Below are 19,601 nucleotides of genomic sequence, written 5' to 3'. Positions count from 1 at the left end.
CTTTATATTGTAAAGAAATTATTTAAATGTGACCAAGTTTAGTGCCTATAATGTGATACATTATGGAAATTGCATCACTTATATGTATCCCATCTTTTGAAATGAGATTTACTGTACAAAATTTGATGAATAAAACCAATGATCGTAGACTAGACTAGTCTGAAAATAGCATAGGCGTCTGTGCTGTAAGAAAAAGAAAAGAAATCGAGAATCGAATCGAATCGTGACCCTAAAATCGAAAATAAAATCGAATCGAGGATTTGGAGAATCGTGACACCCCTAGCTTTTAACAATGGATATCACACAAACTGAGTCTACCGCAACTATGACAACGACTGAAACCATGGAAACTTAAACGTAGCCTACAATTCCACCGGAAGTGCAAAACCAGCTTCTGGTTTTTGGCCATAGACGACGTTCGGATAAAGGTGGATCGCTGCTCGGTGCTCCGTTGTCCTACGCTGAGAGTGGACATTGAAGTGGATCCAGATGTTCTTTTTTCTAACAGTAATAATCAGATATTTATTATTAATCAGAGTCAGAGAAACTAAATAAATCACAGTGATATGAGCTGATGTGAGTCGGTCCTGCTGTGTGACTGTGACTCGTCATTATCACATTTATTAATCATCATCGACTTCATCTGTGGCTCTGTGATTGGACGAGCTCCCGTCATGTGACACTGACGGTGGTCACATGACGTTAAAGTCACAGGAAACAGGAAACAGTCCCTGACCTGAACATTGTGATGTCACAGTGTCACTGAGCTTCGACCTCTTGGATTTAAAGTTTAACATCTTTATTTTATCTTCATGGACGTTTCAGATGAACTGTGCCTGTCACATCACAGTGACATGTTGTGATTTATCAATCGATCAATTACTGATACGACTTCAGTTCCAGACGACACAACAACAACAGCAGCAACAGTTTCCTCCCACAATCCTTCACTCTGACAGACCTGTCACTCAGTGGCGCCGCCAGGGTTCAATTTCAAAGTACGCACAGGAACGGCAAATACAACAAATGGAAAAATACTAATCTAATGTTTTCAGTATTAGTGAAATAACAGATTAAAATGTCCATTAATCTACTGAGACTGTTGTTATTCTGACATGAGTTATATGGCTGTTGTGTGGAAAACTATAGGCTACTGTGGTTAATAATCGCGGTGCAGACGAGTGAGTTTGGGGCTAAGGAGAGGAGAGAAAAAAGAAAGCGAGATGACGCGACCGTAGCCGCCGTGATATTACGACGTCGCCCCCGCTGAGGAGGAACTATGAAGGACTCAACTGTGATAGAAAACTAACTAAACCGAGTCGGGCAGAGCCGAGCTGTGATGTGTCGTGGAGAAGGGACACCACAGGGCACACCGCTATGCGCACACACGTGCGATATTTATTCCTCTCAGATGCGATCACGCCCGGTTCAGCACGCTGGACAGTGCACTGCAGACCTGCAGCATTTGTTTTCATCCAAACTTTGCAGACGTGGTCGGGAATTGTAGAAGATGGTGTTTCACTATAAAATGCTGTTCCTATAAATAAATGCATCTCTATGCAGAGAGAGGGATAGGCTATGAAAAAGTTATCCAAATCTCCCGCTATGAGAGAAATTACACATACTACAGATGTTTAAAAGTCCAAACAAAAAAATATATCAACAAGAAACGACCCTAATCAATTCCATAACTCAAAGTAGATTTTTACTCAACGAAAAAATGTAGATCAGTTAGGCTTTATTGCGTCACTTCACAGAAACACATTATGGTGACATGCGCACCAGAAACACAGATGAAAACAGCCCAGCAACACATTATGGTGACGGCGCACAAGAAACACAGATGAAAACAGCCCAGCAACACATTATGGTGACGGCGCACAAGAAACACAGGTGAAAACAGCCCAGCTGCAGCAAAACATTAGGCCTACGGTGATGTGCACCACAAACACAGATAAAAACAGCCCAGCAAAACATACGATGATGCGCCAAAACAGCCCAGCAACACATGGTGACGGCCATGGGCGTGGTAGTGGGGGGAAAAGTGGACCTGACTACCCAGGGCCCGAGTAGAGAGAGGGGCCCATGAAAATCCTGATTTTTTTTTTTTTTTTGGTGATGTTTTTATTTCGAATGAATTGGGCCCTCCAATTAATTGGTGTCATAATTTATTTCAAATATATTGATAACATCAAATGAGAGAATGAACTTAATGTCACAGTTCTCCCAACATATTAGACATTCTGGGGCCCCCCTCTTGGAGATGCAAAATGGTTTAGTCCGCCCAACAGCGACCGGCAACAAGTGTAAGGTCAGACAGTGCGCCCAGATCAGAGACCTGTGTGCAGGACATCATGCTGCCCAAAAAACATAAATCGGGCTATCAGAAAAAGAGAGAGAGGAAACAAAAAGAAAGACGGCAGAACGAGGGGAGGCAGCTGCTGACTGCTTTCTTTCCCAAAGGTGAACCAAGTTAGCTTGTCATGCAAAGTCCAATTAAAGTTAACATAGTCCACTCCAGACAGCTGCTGCTTATATTTGTATGCTCACGTGAAGTCTTTAGCTTAGCTAGCTGCCAACCAGGCTGCTTGCGGCTGTAAGTATAAAGACAATTACAGGCCAGCTAACGTTAGTTGTCAATATTAACCAGTTTCAGAAACAGAGAGTGGCGCAGCCGCAGCAGCTGGAGCAGCAGAAGCAGCAGTGGTCAGTCCTGGCAGCTCTTCTGAAGATGAGATTAGAGATGAGCAAAGACAAGGTGAGATCGTTGTTCAAGTATTCAAAGGCGAGCTCCCCCCTCCGACCCCCCCTTACGTTGGTATATTGGTTCGCGAGGTGGAGAGAGAGAAAGAGAGAGAGTGGTGCTGACTGGTAGAATTGCTGTCTAAATATGAGTTGTTTACCTGAAGTTTAAAGTAAGTTAGCCTTTTGGTTCAGTGTGTGTGCTATAGCATTTTGTCTACTAACACAGCAGAGCTGAAAGTGAAACTCCGTGCTGAGATTTAATGAATGATCCATCTAGCAATATTGCTGCTGCATATATCAACATGTAAATAACATACCAATATCACTGTAGGCTCAAGTGCACACTAGTAATATATTAATTGAGCAATAACGCAATTTATTATTTTTGTCTGGTAAAAAGCCTTAGCATTGCGGTCAAAGTCCTTCTAGGCAAGTCATGCCACTCGGCGGCCATCTTGGCGACGCCACGAAAACCCCAAGGAGACCAGACCCCTATCTAAATGAATGGAGGGATGGTCAAATCCACCCTTTAACGTGATAGCAGGACGGAAAAAACATACAGACGTGCTAGCCAGTGAAATAAGATACAAATAAAAACCAAAAAAACATAGACTTTACCGCAGAATGACGTTTAAATCGCTATTTTTCCACAGGGAGTACTCAACTGCGCATGCGCGCGGATTTACGACACCGCCGTTACTGTACGGCTGTAACGGCTAAATCCGTGATCTAGCAGCAGCCCGAGCATACCTACACCGGTCTGCCCTGCTCTACCTGGAGACATATCGGCTTGAGTCTGGAGATTTTTGCTAAAAAATAAACGCTAGACTTACATGAAATCCGTCTTAATAATCACCTATGGGCTCCTAGTTCTGTGTGTGGTGACTGTGTCTGCTCCCCCTCCCACGATCCCCACAAACGTTAGCTGTCTCGGATGCTATCGAATGCTAGCATGGATGTATTAGTGCTAGCATGTCGTCTCAGCAGCAGCAGCAGCAGTCAGTTAAAAATAAATAAATACAGTCCGAGTGAACCGCTAGAGCCACGGACTGATTACCGACCATCACTAACAACTAAAGCCTCGACCGGTAACAAGTATGAGGGGCGTTGTGCTGCGCTAGCTCGATGCTAACTTCGACTAGCGGTAGCGTTAGCATCCGCCGCTAGCTTCGGTTAGCATTCGCCGCTAACAGCCGCTTCTCAGCTCACAACAAGCCTCTCGTACTCGGTACAATAAAACGAGAGGCTCTCGTTAATGGTGACGGTGTCTATCGGTCCACGGCTCCAGTGCTTCACCCGGACTGTGTGTGTGTTTTTTTTTTCTTTTGGAGTTGACTGCTGCTGCTGCTGCTGCTATCATGGACAGGAGGCTAACGCCCCCAGGGGAAGGGGCCCAGTTTGAATGTTTAGGTTAAAAAATGAAACGAACAAAACTATACATTCAAAAGTTAAATGAAAGAAAAGGTGGACTGATCGGTTCATTGTAAAACACTTATTGATGTGAATGTGGTGAATTCTGTATACGTAGCGAGGTAGCTCTTTCGTTCAGCAGCACACACCTGAAGCTTCACTTTTCATTAAGACCAACCAATGTGGCTGCCAAATTAACAAGCCGGCAGTAAACCTCTAAAACTCCGCGGGTAATTAAACAGCTTTCCTCCAGGATGAGGAGCCGCTCCCGGTCGCCGGTGGCTTTTCCGAAAACCTTAGATTAAATTTTCAACCTGACCACATACAGTACACACGGTGCTAAAGCCGTGTTGTTGTTGCCACCAGGTAGGTTGGTCTGTCGTAAATCTACTTGTGCGCATGCGCTGGTGCAACAACATGATTGGCCTAGTTCAGCTCTGGCAAAGCAGGTGATTGGCTGCTGGTGAAAAGGGGCGGGACATGCGCCATCTTTGGCGTCGCAGCTTTCCCCATTCAAAACGGGCAGAGTGGTCTGTCTCCTCATATTAGAACGTCTCTGTTGCGGTGCAGTGCTGTGCTTAAAAGCTATTGTCAATGTTCAATAAATTCATGATGTTACCAAAGCCAATGAATAATCATGTTAAATAACTGTGATCTCACTATCAATCAAAAATGATTGTGATTCTGATTTTTGCCACAGATAGATAGATAGATCTCAATCTGGCTGAAAAATGGCTTAAAACATTTTTGCCTCTGCAACTTATTGAGCATGATGAATACTGTGTGTGATAGCAAATAATTATTGATTTGATTCTGAGTGTACAGTTGTCTCTTGTTCTCCTGTTCAAGAATGAATGTTTTACATCAAAATTTGCACGAGTGTCATGGATCAAAATGTTAGTACACAAACCAGATGTAGCCTAATGTTTTGGTATTTGAGCACAAGTAGGCCAAATGCATCAATTCAGAACCACTCATCAATATAATCTGATCTGATTGTAGTTGATTGTAGTAGATTGTATAAATACACCCCCCCCCCCCTTTATTTTTTTTCTCTCACGCGCCTCGCGGGCATGGATAGGGGCCCACTGACATTGAGAGTGTACAGGGCCCAGAATTTGGTGCTACACCCCTGGTGACGGCACACCATGGTAAAAACACACAAAACACGCTCTATAGGCTGATAATGTTCCTACCTATTTGATATAAATTCTACGCCTCCCTGTCACGTCGAACTCCCGCAGAATGGCCTCAGAATCGATAGGAATATCATGGTGAATGTTCATCAGGGCAAGTCCACTCCACACTGGTGTTCCGGAGGTATGTTTTCAAGCGACGTAAACAGCTGAATGAACGCTCAGCACTGGCCGTGGACACAGGCATTGTTAGGACCTTTATGACAGTATGCACATTAGGATAGAAGTCTGCAGTTAGTCTCAGAACTTGGAGAATGTCACACTCACTGGTGACAGGTGTGTCATCCTTCGCCCTGTTATGTTGCCTCCATAGATTCAGCTCCACGTCTGCAGTGTCAACACTGGGCATCAACGCACCATACTCCTCCTTTATCTCCATCCATAAACTGTCTGTCAACAGTGGCAGTTTGTCGGGGAGAAGGTACTGGGCTTTAAGACGTGGCAGTGCAAGGCATACTCTGTCTCTCACTTCTGTGGTCAGGTGGTCAATGAACGGCAAGAAAATTGTCCTTTTCCAGTATTCTTGTGGGTTGGCTGCAGGTGTGTTAGACCTGTGAGCTTGTTTTTTGGCGATGCGAGGCAGTGATGGGATGACTTCAACAAGCTCAGCCAGCGAGCATGCTTTTCCCCATATATTGTCGTATGTGGAGTCGTCTCTTTTTTTCTCCAACACTGTCACGAGATCTGTGGCCATTCGCGCAGCCATTGGGAGCTCACATTTTGGGTTTTGTAGCCCATTGCTGAGTGGTGTGAGGCAGTGGAGGAGTTCCTGTGTAACGGTGAGGCAGATTATGAACTCGAATGTCTCCATTGCGCGCGAGAGCGCGGATGCTGCGGAGCTGCACTTGGCATCAGCGTCAGTTTTTAGCTCAGCCAGTGTTGTGACCACGTCCTCGTAGTTGTCGATGACTGTTGACAGGCACATATCATGCTGAGACCAGCGTGTGTCTGAAAACTTTTGCAGGCGTTTTTTACTGCTGCTGTTGCGCAGTAAACACTGCAGGCGCTTTGGGGAGGCTGTAATGAAGCTCACTAACTCTTGAGCTGTATTCAGAGTGTTGCGGACAACAGGGATTTTTGTGGAGTGCACAATTGCCAGATTCAGCGCGTGATTTCTGCAGTGCACATACACAGCAGCTGGATACTGTTCTCTGATGCGCGCCTGGACGCCTCGCACCTTTCCACTGACATTCCCGGCCCCGTCATATCCCTGCCCAACAATACGAGCAGGGTCCAGATCTAATTCTCTTAAACGGCCCAGAAGGAGTTGGGTTAAGGTCTCGCCTGTTGTGTCAGCAGTAGAAAAAAATCCCAGGAAGTCCTCGCGCAAAGAGTAGCTGCTGTTAACACAGTCCACGTATCTCAATACAAGAGCTACTTGCTCAACATTACTTATATCAGCAGTCTCATCAGCCAAAAGGGAGAACCACTCTGCATCCCTGCATTTCTTCAGAACTGTGTCTTGAATCTGTTTCCCACATAGCTCAATCAACTCGTTCTGGACCGAATGGCTGCAATATTTGGCATTGCTTGGTGCATTTTCGAGATACTCTCTCAGTTTCTCATCTCCTTTAGCGCGGTAATTCAGAAGCACCTGGAAATTACTGCGCTCATCAGTGTGTCCCCGAATGGGCAGATTTTGCTGTCCACAAACAGCGATTAGATCGATGACTGCTTTCAGACCATGTTTATTGCGCTCTACTGCTAGTTCGTGTGAGCGATCTAACTTGGAATAGATAGACTGGCTCTTTCCCAAAGCAACATCAACAAATTCACCTGCGTGCAGCTGGGCAATGGGCACTATGGTGTGCGGGAGTTGACATGTGTCTGGAAACTATTTTCTTTGCATTACTCCAGTCAGTAAGTGGCTTGGTTCTCAGAACCATGTCATCTGATGAGAAAAGCATACATGCTACACAAAAAACACCATCAACGCTTTTGCTGTAACGCAGAGTGGGGTAAATACTCTCATCAAAAAATTCCTCCGGTATTTTCCGCTGCTTCCCACATATGACTCTAGCTGGGGGTACCCACCCTCTGGGGGGCTTGAATCTGGACTGTATGGCTTTCAGTTTAACGGAATCGGATGTCGTTTTGAGTTCATCAGCCTTAACACAGCCAAGGTCATCTTCATATGCAGCAGCACTGACCACCCTTTGCTGCTGCCGTGTGTTCTCGGCGGGCTCGGGGCTTGGACCCTCACTGACAGCGGCTGCAACCGCCAAAGAGGCAGAAGAGCTAGAAGCATAGCTAGCTACCTCGTCTTCACGTCCTGCCTGACTGCTGGTAGCACCTTCATTATCGCTGCTCTGCTGCGTGTTTGTGATCGTGGGTTTGGATCTCTTTTTTTCAAATGCCTGGAAAAGGCTCAACTGTCTTTTTGACATTTCTATAGGCTGGACCGGGCGTAATCATCACAAAGCTTAGTGTAAATATCATAGACTGTAGGTAAATATGCGCCAGAAATCAAAAAGTGACAGATGAATGACGTAAACGACAATCATTGGCTTTTACGTTAGGCCTCCAGTGATTGGTTAACAATCAACGAGCTCAGCACGTTTAGCCTGTTACAAACAAGCATCTTTGTCACACCCTCATCACACCCCCTCAAAATAAATAAAATTGCTTTTTTTTTTTCACAATTGCTTTTTTTTTTTTTTTCACCAAAAAAATTGTACGCACAGTGCGTACAGGATTCCGGCTGGCGGCGCCAGTGCTGTCACTCATCAGTCACATGACGTCACACTGAGACAGTCTCAGTGTTACATATTGATCCTCTCTCTGCCTGTGGATCCGTCTAATGTCTGGACCTCTGTCGGATCTGATCAGTTTGTTTTTGCACAACTCTTTATAGGAATTTATTTATATTCATATCTATTTATATTTATTCATATTCCATCTCACCTGTCCTGGTTCTAACACAAACTTGGCCGATCAATCTGATTCTGAATCTTCCTCCTCCTTTTTTTTTTTTTTTTTACCTGACTGACCCTGAACGCAGCACACACACACACACACACACACACACACACACACACACACACACACACACACACACACACACACACACACACACACACACACACACACACACACACACACACTCACACTCATTCGTTTCCGTTTATTTCGGTCAATACATGCCATTAAAAGAGAAGTAGCAACTCACACTCACACACTGGAGGCCTACTCATGTGTACGGTATAATCTATGCACTGTACGAAGCTGTAACCGTCAGCCATGTTGGACCTGTTTCATCACAGTTCAGATGCGTCGCTTCATGTCACAGTGACGTCAGCACAATTCAGTCATATTCAGTCACAGCAGCAGCTTCATAAATTATATTGTCATAATTGCAACTTTATTGTTACTGTTGTAACAACTGTGAGCTGAAAGACTTAAATGTTATTGTTGCTACAACTTTAAATAAAGTTTGAAAAAAAACAAAACAGCAGCGTCATAAACCAGCAGAGCAGCGGAGTGTCTGTCCTCTTCTCCTCCTCCTCACCTCCTCTCCTTCTCTCCTCCTCTCCTCCTCTCCTCCTCCTTTCCTCCTCCTCTCCTCCTTCTCCTCCTTCTCCTCCTCTCCTCCTCCTCTCCTCCTCTCCTCCTTCTCCTTCTCTCCACAGGTGAAACAGAAACGTATCCGAGTCACGTGACGTCATCTGACAGACTTCATCACGTCACTTCTCTCCACCTGTCCTCCATCTTCTCTCTTTCTCTCTCCCTTTTTTAAAAGTTTCCTCCAGACAAAACACATCTAAATTTCCCGCTAAAGATCCTACGCTCACGTGTTACGTAACTTCCTACGTCAGGTAGCAGAGGAGGCCTCCTATTGGCTGCTGCTCCTGTCAGTCATTCTACAGTAGTTTAAAAACTGTCCAATCAGAGCAGGACAAAGCTTTTCCCCTCCCACTTCACCTCTGACCTCAGAGGAAACGTCACAATAACTGATGAGAAACAACAGCAGAGTAAATTAAATTAAATTAAATTAACTTAAATCTAGTCCATAATAAAACAAAAACAAAACAGGATGAAGAATTTCACTAATAAGATCAATAAATCATTTTATTATGAAGTGTTTATTTATTTTTTTAGGCTTGAAAACTAATTAAAGAAAATGTGGTCATTTTACTTTATTTATTGAAACCATCTGGATGATACATTTTATTTTCAGAAACAAACTGAAAACTTTTAAAATAAAAATGTAGAAAGTTGATCCATTAAAATAACAATTAAATAGAAATAATCATAATAATAATAATAAATCATGTTCACAGTTTTATTCATTTATCAAAGAGAGAAAATTAATTATGTTTCCGTGCATTAAACAGGAAGTTCTGACTCTTTGTTTATAAATATTAATATTAAAGTTTAATATACAGATTTATGCAAATTACCTTAAACAGGGGGCGTGGTCTATGTAGAGTCGCTGCAGAGAAACAACCAACCACTTCCTGTGTCTGTGTCACATGGTCTCACCTTAGCAACGCTCATCATCTAGTTCATCATGTGATGCTGTTGCCGTGGATACGCCTCCCACACGGACGTTGCTTTTGAAACATCTCGCTCTGTGTTAAAGGTCCATTGAAGCTAAAATCCGACTCATGTTTGACTGTAAATTGACTCCGCCCACTAACTCCCAGATAATCCAAATATGGGCAAAAGGGGGAGGAGTTACTAATAAAAGTGTAAAAATGAGACGTTCAATGACATCTTGTAATTTCAGCTTTGACCTACTGTTTGCCTACTGCCTACTTTTATTTATTTTTGTGCTTTTTTGTGTCTTACACTCTAAAAAATAGTTTGTTGTTTTCACTGTGAGTTGATTTGGATCCTCTGTCTGCGTCAGAATTGTAAATAAAGTTGAGTTTGACTCTGAAATAAAACTAAACCTGTGGACAGTTTTTACTTTCTCTCTTTCTCTCAGTGTGATGTGTTTCCTTCTGCACTGGGATGTTACTGTGACGATCCTTGTGTTTACGTGTGTTTTTTGACAGGTGAACCTGAACGCAGCACGGGAATCGATGTAGATCTACGAACACACACACACACACACACACACACACACACACACACACACACACAGACACACACACACACACACACACACACACTGGTGTTGCAGCAGATTTCCAGGAAGTTTCATCATGTAAAAAAAAAAAGAAAACCGTGAAGAATCTGTGTTTCTGGTTTCGACTTCCGTGGTTTTCAAAGTCAAGGTCGTCCGAGTGTTTTCACCGAGACGCCTCAGAAGTGTTTTACACACTTTGACACACACACACACACACACACACACACACACACACACACACACACACACACACACACACACACACACACACACACACACTTCACACTTCACTCTCCTCCTTGGTTTCATCGAGGCCGGAGCTCGAAAACACTCGAAGACGTCGTGAGAGAAACAAAACCTCAAACTTTAAGTCAAGTTCCAAGGACGTTGATCTGAAACCTCAGAGATGAAACTAAAGGACAATTCCATGCAAATTCAACCTCAAGTTTCCCAATATTTTAGGTCTGAATGATGAAGATTTTCGGTAACTGTTTAGTAATTTACAGGCCGCTGATTACATGATAATGTCAAGAAATAACAATTAATTGTGTAGTATTGTCATGTTTTTCATTAAGACAAAAGATTACACACTCAAGATTCAAGATTCAAGATACTTTATTGTCATTGTACACGTGTGAAGAACGAAATTTAAGGTGCACAGTCAGGTACCGATTCATAAAAAACAAGAGAATAAAAACAGAATAAATACTAAGACACATGCTTTTCATGCATTGGATTTCTTGAGAAAGGCCAGAATTTTTCTCTACCAAGTCCTTGTAAGTGACTCTTATTTCTGGGTTATTTCTACACAATCACTCCTTATTTCTAGGCGATATTTCTTAACATTACTATGAAATTGACCGTTATTTCTAGACATTATGATGCAATTAATTGTTATTTCTTGACATTATCACGGATTGCGGCCTGTAATACCCGGTTTTCTTTTTACCATCTCCTGTCCTGCAGTAGTTCTGTCTGTCCCTGCGTCTCCACAGCAGCAGCTCCACATCTCTATGCTGTTTACATCCCATAAAACCATGAAAAAGTTTAGTGTAGTTGAGTATTTTCTATTCAAACAGACACAGAGTGGTCTGTTCACTTCAAGAAAGACGACGTGTTTGGAAACGGAGCTGGAATACGAAGTCTCGTGAGAGTCGAGGTAACGCTCGGCCCGTCGTTACGTCTTTATCGTCTGAATAAAGAGTCAGATTTCATCTCACTGCGATGAAAACCGAGTTGATTTTCCTTTGCTGATAAAACAAACAGGAGCTTCAGACCTGGAAACACACACAGACTTTGTATTAAAGCTGCGTTTCCAAACACGTCGTCTTTCATGAAGTGAACAAATCCCTCGGTGTCTGTTTGAATAGAAAATACTCAACTAAACTAAACTAAAACATAGTGGTTTTGTGGGATGTAAATTGCCTAAGATAAACTGTTTTAGGCTTAAAACAAAGACATTTAAAAGAAAATCTTTCATTCATTCTGACCAAAAATAATAGGAAACTAGAAACATTTTTCTGTTGAGGTTTAAAAGACGGAAAGAAAAACAGAAATTTCTCTCATAACTTAAAACAATGACTACTGGATAACCAAAGTTATCAATTTAATATATATCCATATATATCTTATTACCTTTAAATGCATTAAATTAAATGTAAAGAAATATTTTAAGATCTTTATACACTGCAAAAACTCAAAATCTTACCAAGAATATTTATCCTATTTCTAGTGAAAATGTCATTTCTTGTCAAAGCAAATCTAATTATACCTAAAATGAGATTCATCACATAAAAAAGCAGCTTGTTTTTAGACACTTTTTACTTCTTTCTAGCAGATTTTCACTTGAAATAAGTAGAAAAATCTGATAGTGGAGCAAGTTTTTCTTTCTTATTACAAGCACAAAAAACTTGCTTTCACTGGCAGATTTTTCTACTTATTTCAAGTGAAAATTTGTTTGAAACAAGTGAAAATGATCTAAAAACATTTTGACAAGTAATAAGACAAATATTATTTGAAAGATTTAGAATTTTTGCAGTGTAATAGGAACCTGAGCACTTTAAAATGTTTTACTGCATCTGTAAATCCGTGTTTTACCTCTCAGATTGTGTTGTGTGTCTGTTGTGTAGTTGTTATATGTTGTGTCTGTTGCAGATGGAAATCTGATGCAACCGTCTCCTCAGTTCTTGCAAATGATTAATGTCATTGCACACTGTCCCTTAATTAACTAAATAAACTAAACAGGGAAGGAGGAGGAGCAGCCAGCTGATTGGCTGTCAGCGGCCGTGCTGCGATCTGATTGGTTCATCTGAGTCAGAGACAGAAAAATAAACCGAGTGAAAGTGAAGATTTGAAGTTTTCGCTCTTTTGCTCCTGCAGCATCAGTGTGTGTGTGTGTGTGTGTGTGTGGCAGTGTAAAGGATGAGTCCTGGTTGCCGTGCCGACAGTTATTAAATCAGAGCTCCATATTCGATATCTTCATCAAACAATTAGCGCGGCTTCGTTAAACCGGCGGAGCTGCTAATCTGGTTTAAGCCTCAGGACTAATGAAAGTACACAGCAGGAGCATCTTCATCATCTTCATCATCATCATCATCATCATCAGCATCATCATCATCATATAGAACTCAGACTCCTCGATTCACCTCGAAGTGTCTGAAACTAGATGCAAACGGTGGAGATTGTAGTATATTATACACTTGAACCTTTTTATTTTAATATCTTGTATCATCACCATGTGTTATGTTCTTCTTTTTATGTGTGCCCCTCTTTTGGAACTGAAGGAAAGTGTGAATTGGTGCTTTTACTTCACGGACAAGTTTTGCTTAGAAGTAAACGAATCGAAGGTAGATGTTGTAAGAGAGAAAGACGCACATACATTTACAGATATATAAAGATGTTGCATTAGGTGTTTAGTAACAGTAATAGATGAGATAGTAAGTGGCTCTTGTGAAATGTACCCTAGGAGAATGTGTTTCCTGTTGTTCACATTTTTCCAGTGAGAGCCTTGTTTAAGTTTATGTTAGCCTCGTCCAGAGTATGAATGCAAGGTCGTAAAACTCTATAGGCTAGATCCTGTCTCATGTTCATAGACGCAAGACATGAACTGTGTATGTTTTAGAGTTAGAAAGTGTATATGATCATGATTTTGAGCCATAGAGAGGAAGATCTCACTTTGGCACCAGAGATGCTTCAGGATTCGGCATTTTTTGTCCACTGTTCTTCTTCTTGTTCATAAACTTCTTTTTAAATACAAGTGAAGACGTGTCGGCGGTGATCCCTTCTTTTCATCAACTCATCAATATACCACAAGATGGAGGACAGAAGCAGGATGGTGGAGTAGAGAGGATGAGGGGACCGACGTTATAAATCTACCAAATGAGTTGAACAATCAATGTGAATAAAAGAACGACGACTTCATTTGATGTCAAAAGTATAAAAGTCTTGGTAAAGAAGGATGAAACCAGTCGTACTGTGTTTTGTGACGGGGCCTGTTGGAGTTTGCTGACTACAAAGTGAATAAAACTCCTGGTAAAAACTTGTGTGTTTGGTTAGCGTCACATACTCGAGAGGGAGGAGCGGAAAGGAAAGGAGAAGAAAGGAGAGGAAAGGAGAGGAGCGCACAGGAGGAGAGACGTGCAGCGTGCGTAAAGGCGCTTTAATGACTTTTAACACCTGAAAAACTGCTACAGTTCGCTGGAATGACCCGGATGCGAGGAAATGCAGAGATATAAGAGCTTTTGCCCTGGCAGGTATTAAATCAATAAAAGACAAAAAGCTGTGCCAGATAATAGCCTACTTGCCTTTCAAACCCACTAAATAAAGACTCAAAAACTTCCACCGCAGTCTGTTTCAGGTTTGGTAAATCACATTGCGTGTGCTGAATAAATCAATTTGCATTGACTCCTCCCAATATTTTGCACGTTCTGGCCGAAATGCGCTAAATGCATCACGCATGCTGTTTTGCCCGTTTGAGAGACGCAATCCTCAGTGCACCCGGTTAGTAGATCAGCTCGCACATTTTTTTGCGGGTGACATCAAGTTTGCACACGTTTTTATACAAGCAAACCTTTAGTAGATCAGACCCTATAAAACTGCATCGAACTCCAGCTCTCTTCAGCGCTTCATTTTGAAGACTAAACTCAGCGACAACAGCGGCCTTTCATGCACAACGCACATCAGGCAGTCGGGGTTACACAGACTAGTCGACTTCACTTCTAATTGATTTAAATCGCCTACCGTACTTTCTGGACTATAAGCCGCTACTTTCTTCCCCGCCCCGGTCTCCCAGCTCTCGTCTCTGCACCGCGACACAAACGCGCTCCGTAAACCTGTAATATTTTGTTCATGGCGGTTAAGACTAAACACGCCGTAACATCGTATATGTTATGTAACGTTTTCCACCGCTCCATTTATTGATGTTTCATCGGCTTCGTTGTAAACAGATGCACATGGAGGAGAGGAGCGGAACCAGTTCCCTACTGTCTCTCTGTGGAAATATCTCATGTTACAACATGAAAACCTGCAGATTATATTCAAGTGCGGCCTATAGATGTATTTCCTTTTAACCTTCCTGTTCCCTTCCTCCATCCTTCCTTCTTTCCACAATCCTTTTTCCTTTCCTTCTTTCCTTCCTTCCCGTTGTCCTCATTTCTTCTTCCTTTCTCTTTTGATCCAATTGACCTGATCTGTTCCCTCCCTCCATCTATCTTTCCTTCCTTTTCCCCTTCCCTTTTTCCTCCCTTCTTTCCCTTCGTCCTTCCTTCCTTCTTTCTTTCTCTTCCTTCCTTCCCTTCATCCTTACTTCTTCCTTCCTTTTTGACCCAATTGACCCAAGCTGTTCCCTCCCTCCTTCTTTCTTTCTTTCCTTCCTTCCTTCCCTTCCTCTTTCCTCTCATCTTTCCCTTCATCCTTCCTTCCTTCTTTCTTTCCTTCCTTCCTTCCCTTCGTCCTTCCTTCTTTCCCTTCGTCCTTCCTTCCTTCGTCCTTTCCCTTCATCCTTCCTTCCTTCTTTCTTTCCTTCCTTCCTTCCCTTCGTCCTTCCTTCCTTCTTTCCCTTCGTCTTCCTTCCTTCTTTCTTTTCTTCCTTCCTTCCTTGACCCAGGAGGACAACTTAACATTTAGCTGGTGCGGCTTATACTCAGGTGTGCTCTGGAAAGTACAGTATAGTCTTCTATTGCTGAATGCAGGCAATTAAACAAATAAAACAAAAAAACTCTGCCTAATACTCCTAATTGACCCTTTGTCAAGGCCCCGCCCCCCACGGTTACTGTTGCTAGGTTGGACAAACAATGGTCACGGAAGGGTTAACTCCCATTGGAAACCATTGAAAATTAGGCAGATTTAAATTGCTTGTAAGGAAAATTTTAATGAACTTATACATCAGAAAAATAGTGTCAATGATAGAAGACAGACGTGGCTCAATAGCGATTGAACGGGCATTACCTGACTTTTCCGAAAAATGGGGAAAAATCATTGTTTTGGTCACTCACTAGCTAGTAGCTAACGACGCTAGCTAACGTTAGCTACAAGCTAACGCTTAATCTCCGCCGATCTCCCGTTTCTCCTCGTAAAACTTCACAAAGTTCAAAAGACATTAGCAGCGGTAATGTTACGTTTGCTAGATAACTTTGAAGGTATTAGATCTTCTCTGTCTATGAACACGACCAGAGAGTGGACTGGAGAATGAATGAGCTTAGCACTTCAGTAATACAGCCAGGGAAAAACAGGCTCACTTCTCATGAGGACTGCACACAACAACAACAAACAAAACTTTGCAGTTAACCCCTGACCTATCCTAGAGCTCCCCCTAGTGGACCACCCCCAAACCCTATTATTAAGCTCAACTAACAGAAGGTTAAAGTAATATGTTATACAGTACACATGGGCCAAGTAGCCTATGTTTATTGATGTCTTAGGTTTGGGGAATGGGATAAAAATGAGTCCAGGAATACGTTCCAGATATCGTGAGTCGCTATTGCAGGAACCCCAGGCACATTTTAACCATATTGAAAAATTATTAAGTAGTTTTTGCCAAAAAAATTGCTGTCTACCTATCTCGTTTCATAGGGTTTCATTCCAGGGTTGTCCAACCTTAGAATGTTGTGCAACATGTGACATGGGGAGAAGCGCTCTGATTGGTGGATCAGCAGACCAATCAGAAGGCCAACAAAGGGTCAATTGTTTAACAGACAGTAGCTGCAGTGTTTTATTTTGCACTTATGTAGAAGTCTATGTAACAAAAAAACAACAAATGTACAGCTGGTTGTATAGTTTCTGGTCCTGAGCGTCAGATCGTTGCAGAGCGTTCCTCCTCCTGTGGTTTTTTTTATTTTAATGGCGTCATCAGCGACCAGTCGACGTCGACTCAACTTCCATGACATCAGAGTCGACTTTAAAACAATCTGAAGTCATGCAACCCGCTTTCGCCTCAGACACACCGGCTTTCATGTGTTTTACACACTTTGACACACACACACACACACACACACACACACACTTCACACTTCACTCTCCTCCTTGGTTTCATCGAGGCCGGAGCTCGAAAACACTCGAAGACGTCGTGAGAGAAACAAAACGTCAAACTTTACGGCAAGTTCCAAGGACGTTGATCTGAAACCTCAGAGATGAAACTAAAGGACAATTCCATGCAAACTCAACCTGGGGCTCTAGCTTTCTAATATTTTAGGTCTAAATGATGAAGATTTTCGGTAACCGTTTAATTTACAGGCCACTGATTACGTGATAATGTCAAGAAATAACAATTAATTGATTCAAGTACTAATTCATGACCAGGAATCAGTACAGAACAGCAGGTTTATAGACAACCAGCTGTAAATGTGTTGTTTTTTTTGTTACATACACTTCTATAAGTGCAAAATAAAACACTGCAGCTACTGTCTGTTAAACAGTTAGAGAGGAAAATGACAAACAGGCCTCGTCATCATCACAGTCCTGCAGCCCCCTTTCAGGCCGTGCCCCAACTGGACTCTAAGGAAGTTTGTCCAAGTGGAGCTACCGTACGTACGTTGCTGTCCAAGATGGAGACTGAGGAAACCACGGTAACCAGAGATGAGCCGTGTGTGTGTGTGTGTGTGTGTGTTGATGTGGAGCCAGAGAGACGACGACGATGTCAAACCTTTAAACCTTTCATTAGTGTGTTCATGTGTCGCCGGTGACGACGGAGCTCGACCTCGTCTCCACATCGGCCACTTAAGATGCTGCTGGAAACGGCTTCTGCTATCCCATAATAATAATAATAATAATAATAATAATAATAATAGCCATCTTCGGTGCAATTAAATCGTCCATTTTGCCGCCGCACGGCCGTCACCTCCACGCCACCGTCGCCGTGACGATGTCCACCACCACAGAGAGAGAGGAGAGAGATCGGCCTTTTGTGTGTCTGCAGATTAATTAGAATCCTTCTGGAGCCATTAGAGCTCATTAACACACACACACACACACACACACACACACACGCACACACACACCACACTGAAACACACACACACACACAGCTCAGCTCACAAAGAGTGTGTGTGCATCATTCATTTCTATGTACAAACGACATAAAACTGCATCTTGTGTTTCTCTCTGTGTGTGTCTGTGTGTGTGTTCATGTGTCCATCATTTGTGCGTGTGTGTGTGTGTGTGTGTAGATCTGTTGTGTGTGTGTGTGTAGATCTGTTGTGTATGTGTGTGTGTGTGCATCATTGTTATTCATACACACACACAGACATGAACCTGCATCGTCTTGTCTGTGTGTGTGTGTGTTCATGTGTGTGTGTGTCATTTATGTACATGTGTAAATTTGCATAATTTATACACACATGAATGCACAAGAGTGTGTGTGTGTGTGTGTGTGTGCATGTGTGTGTGTGTGTGTGTGTGTGTGGTAAGAAAACATGTTTCCTCTCTCTCCTAAACGACCAGCGAGTGTGTGCATGTGTATCTGTGTATATATTAGTGTGTGTGTGTGTTTGTGTGTGTTATGTAAATGCAGCATTATGTTAATGAACCCCACACACAACTACACACACACACACACACACACACACACACACACACACACACACACACATCCCTGTTAGTAACTGATGCTCCGCTAAAAGACGAATGAGGCTCCTGATCCCAGATCTGATCCTGCTTCATTTTCAATAAGGATCTGTGTGTGTGTAGTTGTGTGTGTGTGTGTGTGTGTGTGTAGTTGTGTGTGTGTGTGTGTGTGTAGTTGTGTGTGTGTGTGTGTGTGTGTGTGTTCATGCTGCTTATTAGTAGCAGTGGATGATGATGTGTGAAGGAGGCTCAACACATCCAGGCTTTGTGTTCATCTTCCAGCTCAACTAAACCTGAAGCCCCGGTCCGAGTTACCACGGTTACTACGAAGCTGGTTATCAACTTGGTTTGTTAAAGGGATAGTTCACCCAAAATTCAAATTTCACTCATGATCTCCTCCCCCTCATGTGGACTAAGGGCTGAGAGAAGTTTCAGAGTCCTCTGTGGCTTCTCTGAGTTACAGGGGGTCTCGGCGTAGCAGTGCATGTCCATATGACGGTTGCAAATGGATACCAACTGTCTTCCTAACAAAAAGACACACCAAAAAACATCCAGATACCTCCATGCTGCTCGTATGTAATGTCCGTCTTGTATTGAAGCCCCGACATGAGAAATTGTTCCGAAAAAAATTACATAAGTCTATATTTCAAGCTTGTTTGTAGCGGAAGCTCCTCTTCCCAGTTCATCCAAATCTCGCGAGTCATATGATATAAAAAAAAGCACGATCGCAGCCTGAAGCATCAGTGTTGCTGCAAATATGACAAGAGAGGAGGCTGGTGTTAATTTCTGACAGCTGAACATTGCGCTACTTTTACATATGAAGCTTTATCCATTTAAATTAAATAAACTAGAGCAACAAGTTCTGTCGTTTTAAATTGTATTTTATATTGTTTTCATATATTTCACTGATCGAAAATAGAATACGTGTGTGTTTTATTGTCTCTGTACTAAGACAGCAAAGACCTTTTTAAATGTGAAAACATCGTAGACTTATTCAAGATTTGCGTTTGGGCAACACTGACATATAACAGACAAAACATAGAAATTAATTTATTCACGGCCACATTAAGTGAAACTATTAACTTTACCGATTATCCATCTGATTATCTGTCCTGCTG

At 42.5% G+C, this 19,601-nt stretch overlaps 1 protein-coding gene across 1 annotated transcript in view; it reads right to left on the bottom strand.

Moving 5' to 3' along the window:
- Positions 1-5,424: 5,424 nt before the first annotated feature.
- Positions 5,425-19,601, bottom strand: part of LOC146966170 (52 kDa repressor of the inhibitor of the protein kinase-like) — a 40,674-nt gene continuing 26,497 nt past the window's right edge. Inside the window, exons 2-3 of the mRNA XM_085763989.1 lie at positions 7,502-7,563; positions 5,425-6,993 (exon numbers count right to left, since the gene is read on the bottom strand). Of these exons, the coding sequence (XP_085620115.1) occupies positions 5,425-6,993; positions 7,502-7,563 (1,631 nt within the window). The remainder of the gene's footprint in view (positions 6,994-7,501; positions 7,564-19,601) is intronic.

This window comes from Trachurus japonicus, chromosome 20 (genome assembly GCF_045865225.1).
Source record: "Trachurus japonicus isolate A0001 chromosome 20, Traja_1.0".
Lineage (NCBI taxonomy): Eukaryota > Metazoa > Chordata > Actinopteri > Carangiformes > Carangidae > Trachurus > Trachurus japonicus.
The sequence above is the reverse complement of the archived record's forward strand: the minus strand, read 5'-3'. Positions and strand labels throughout refer to the sequence as shown.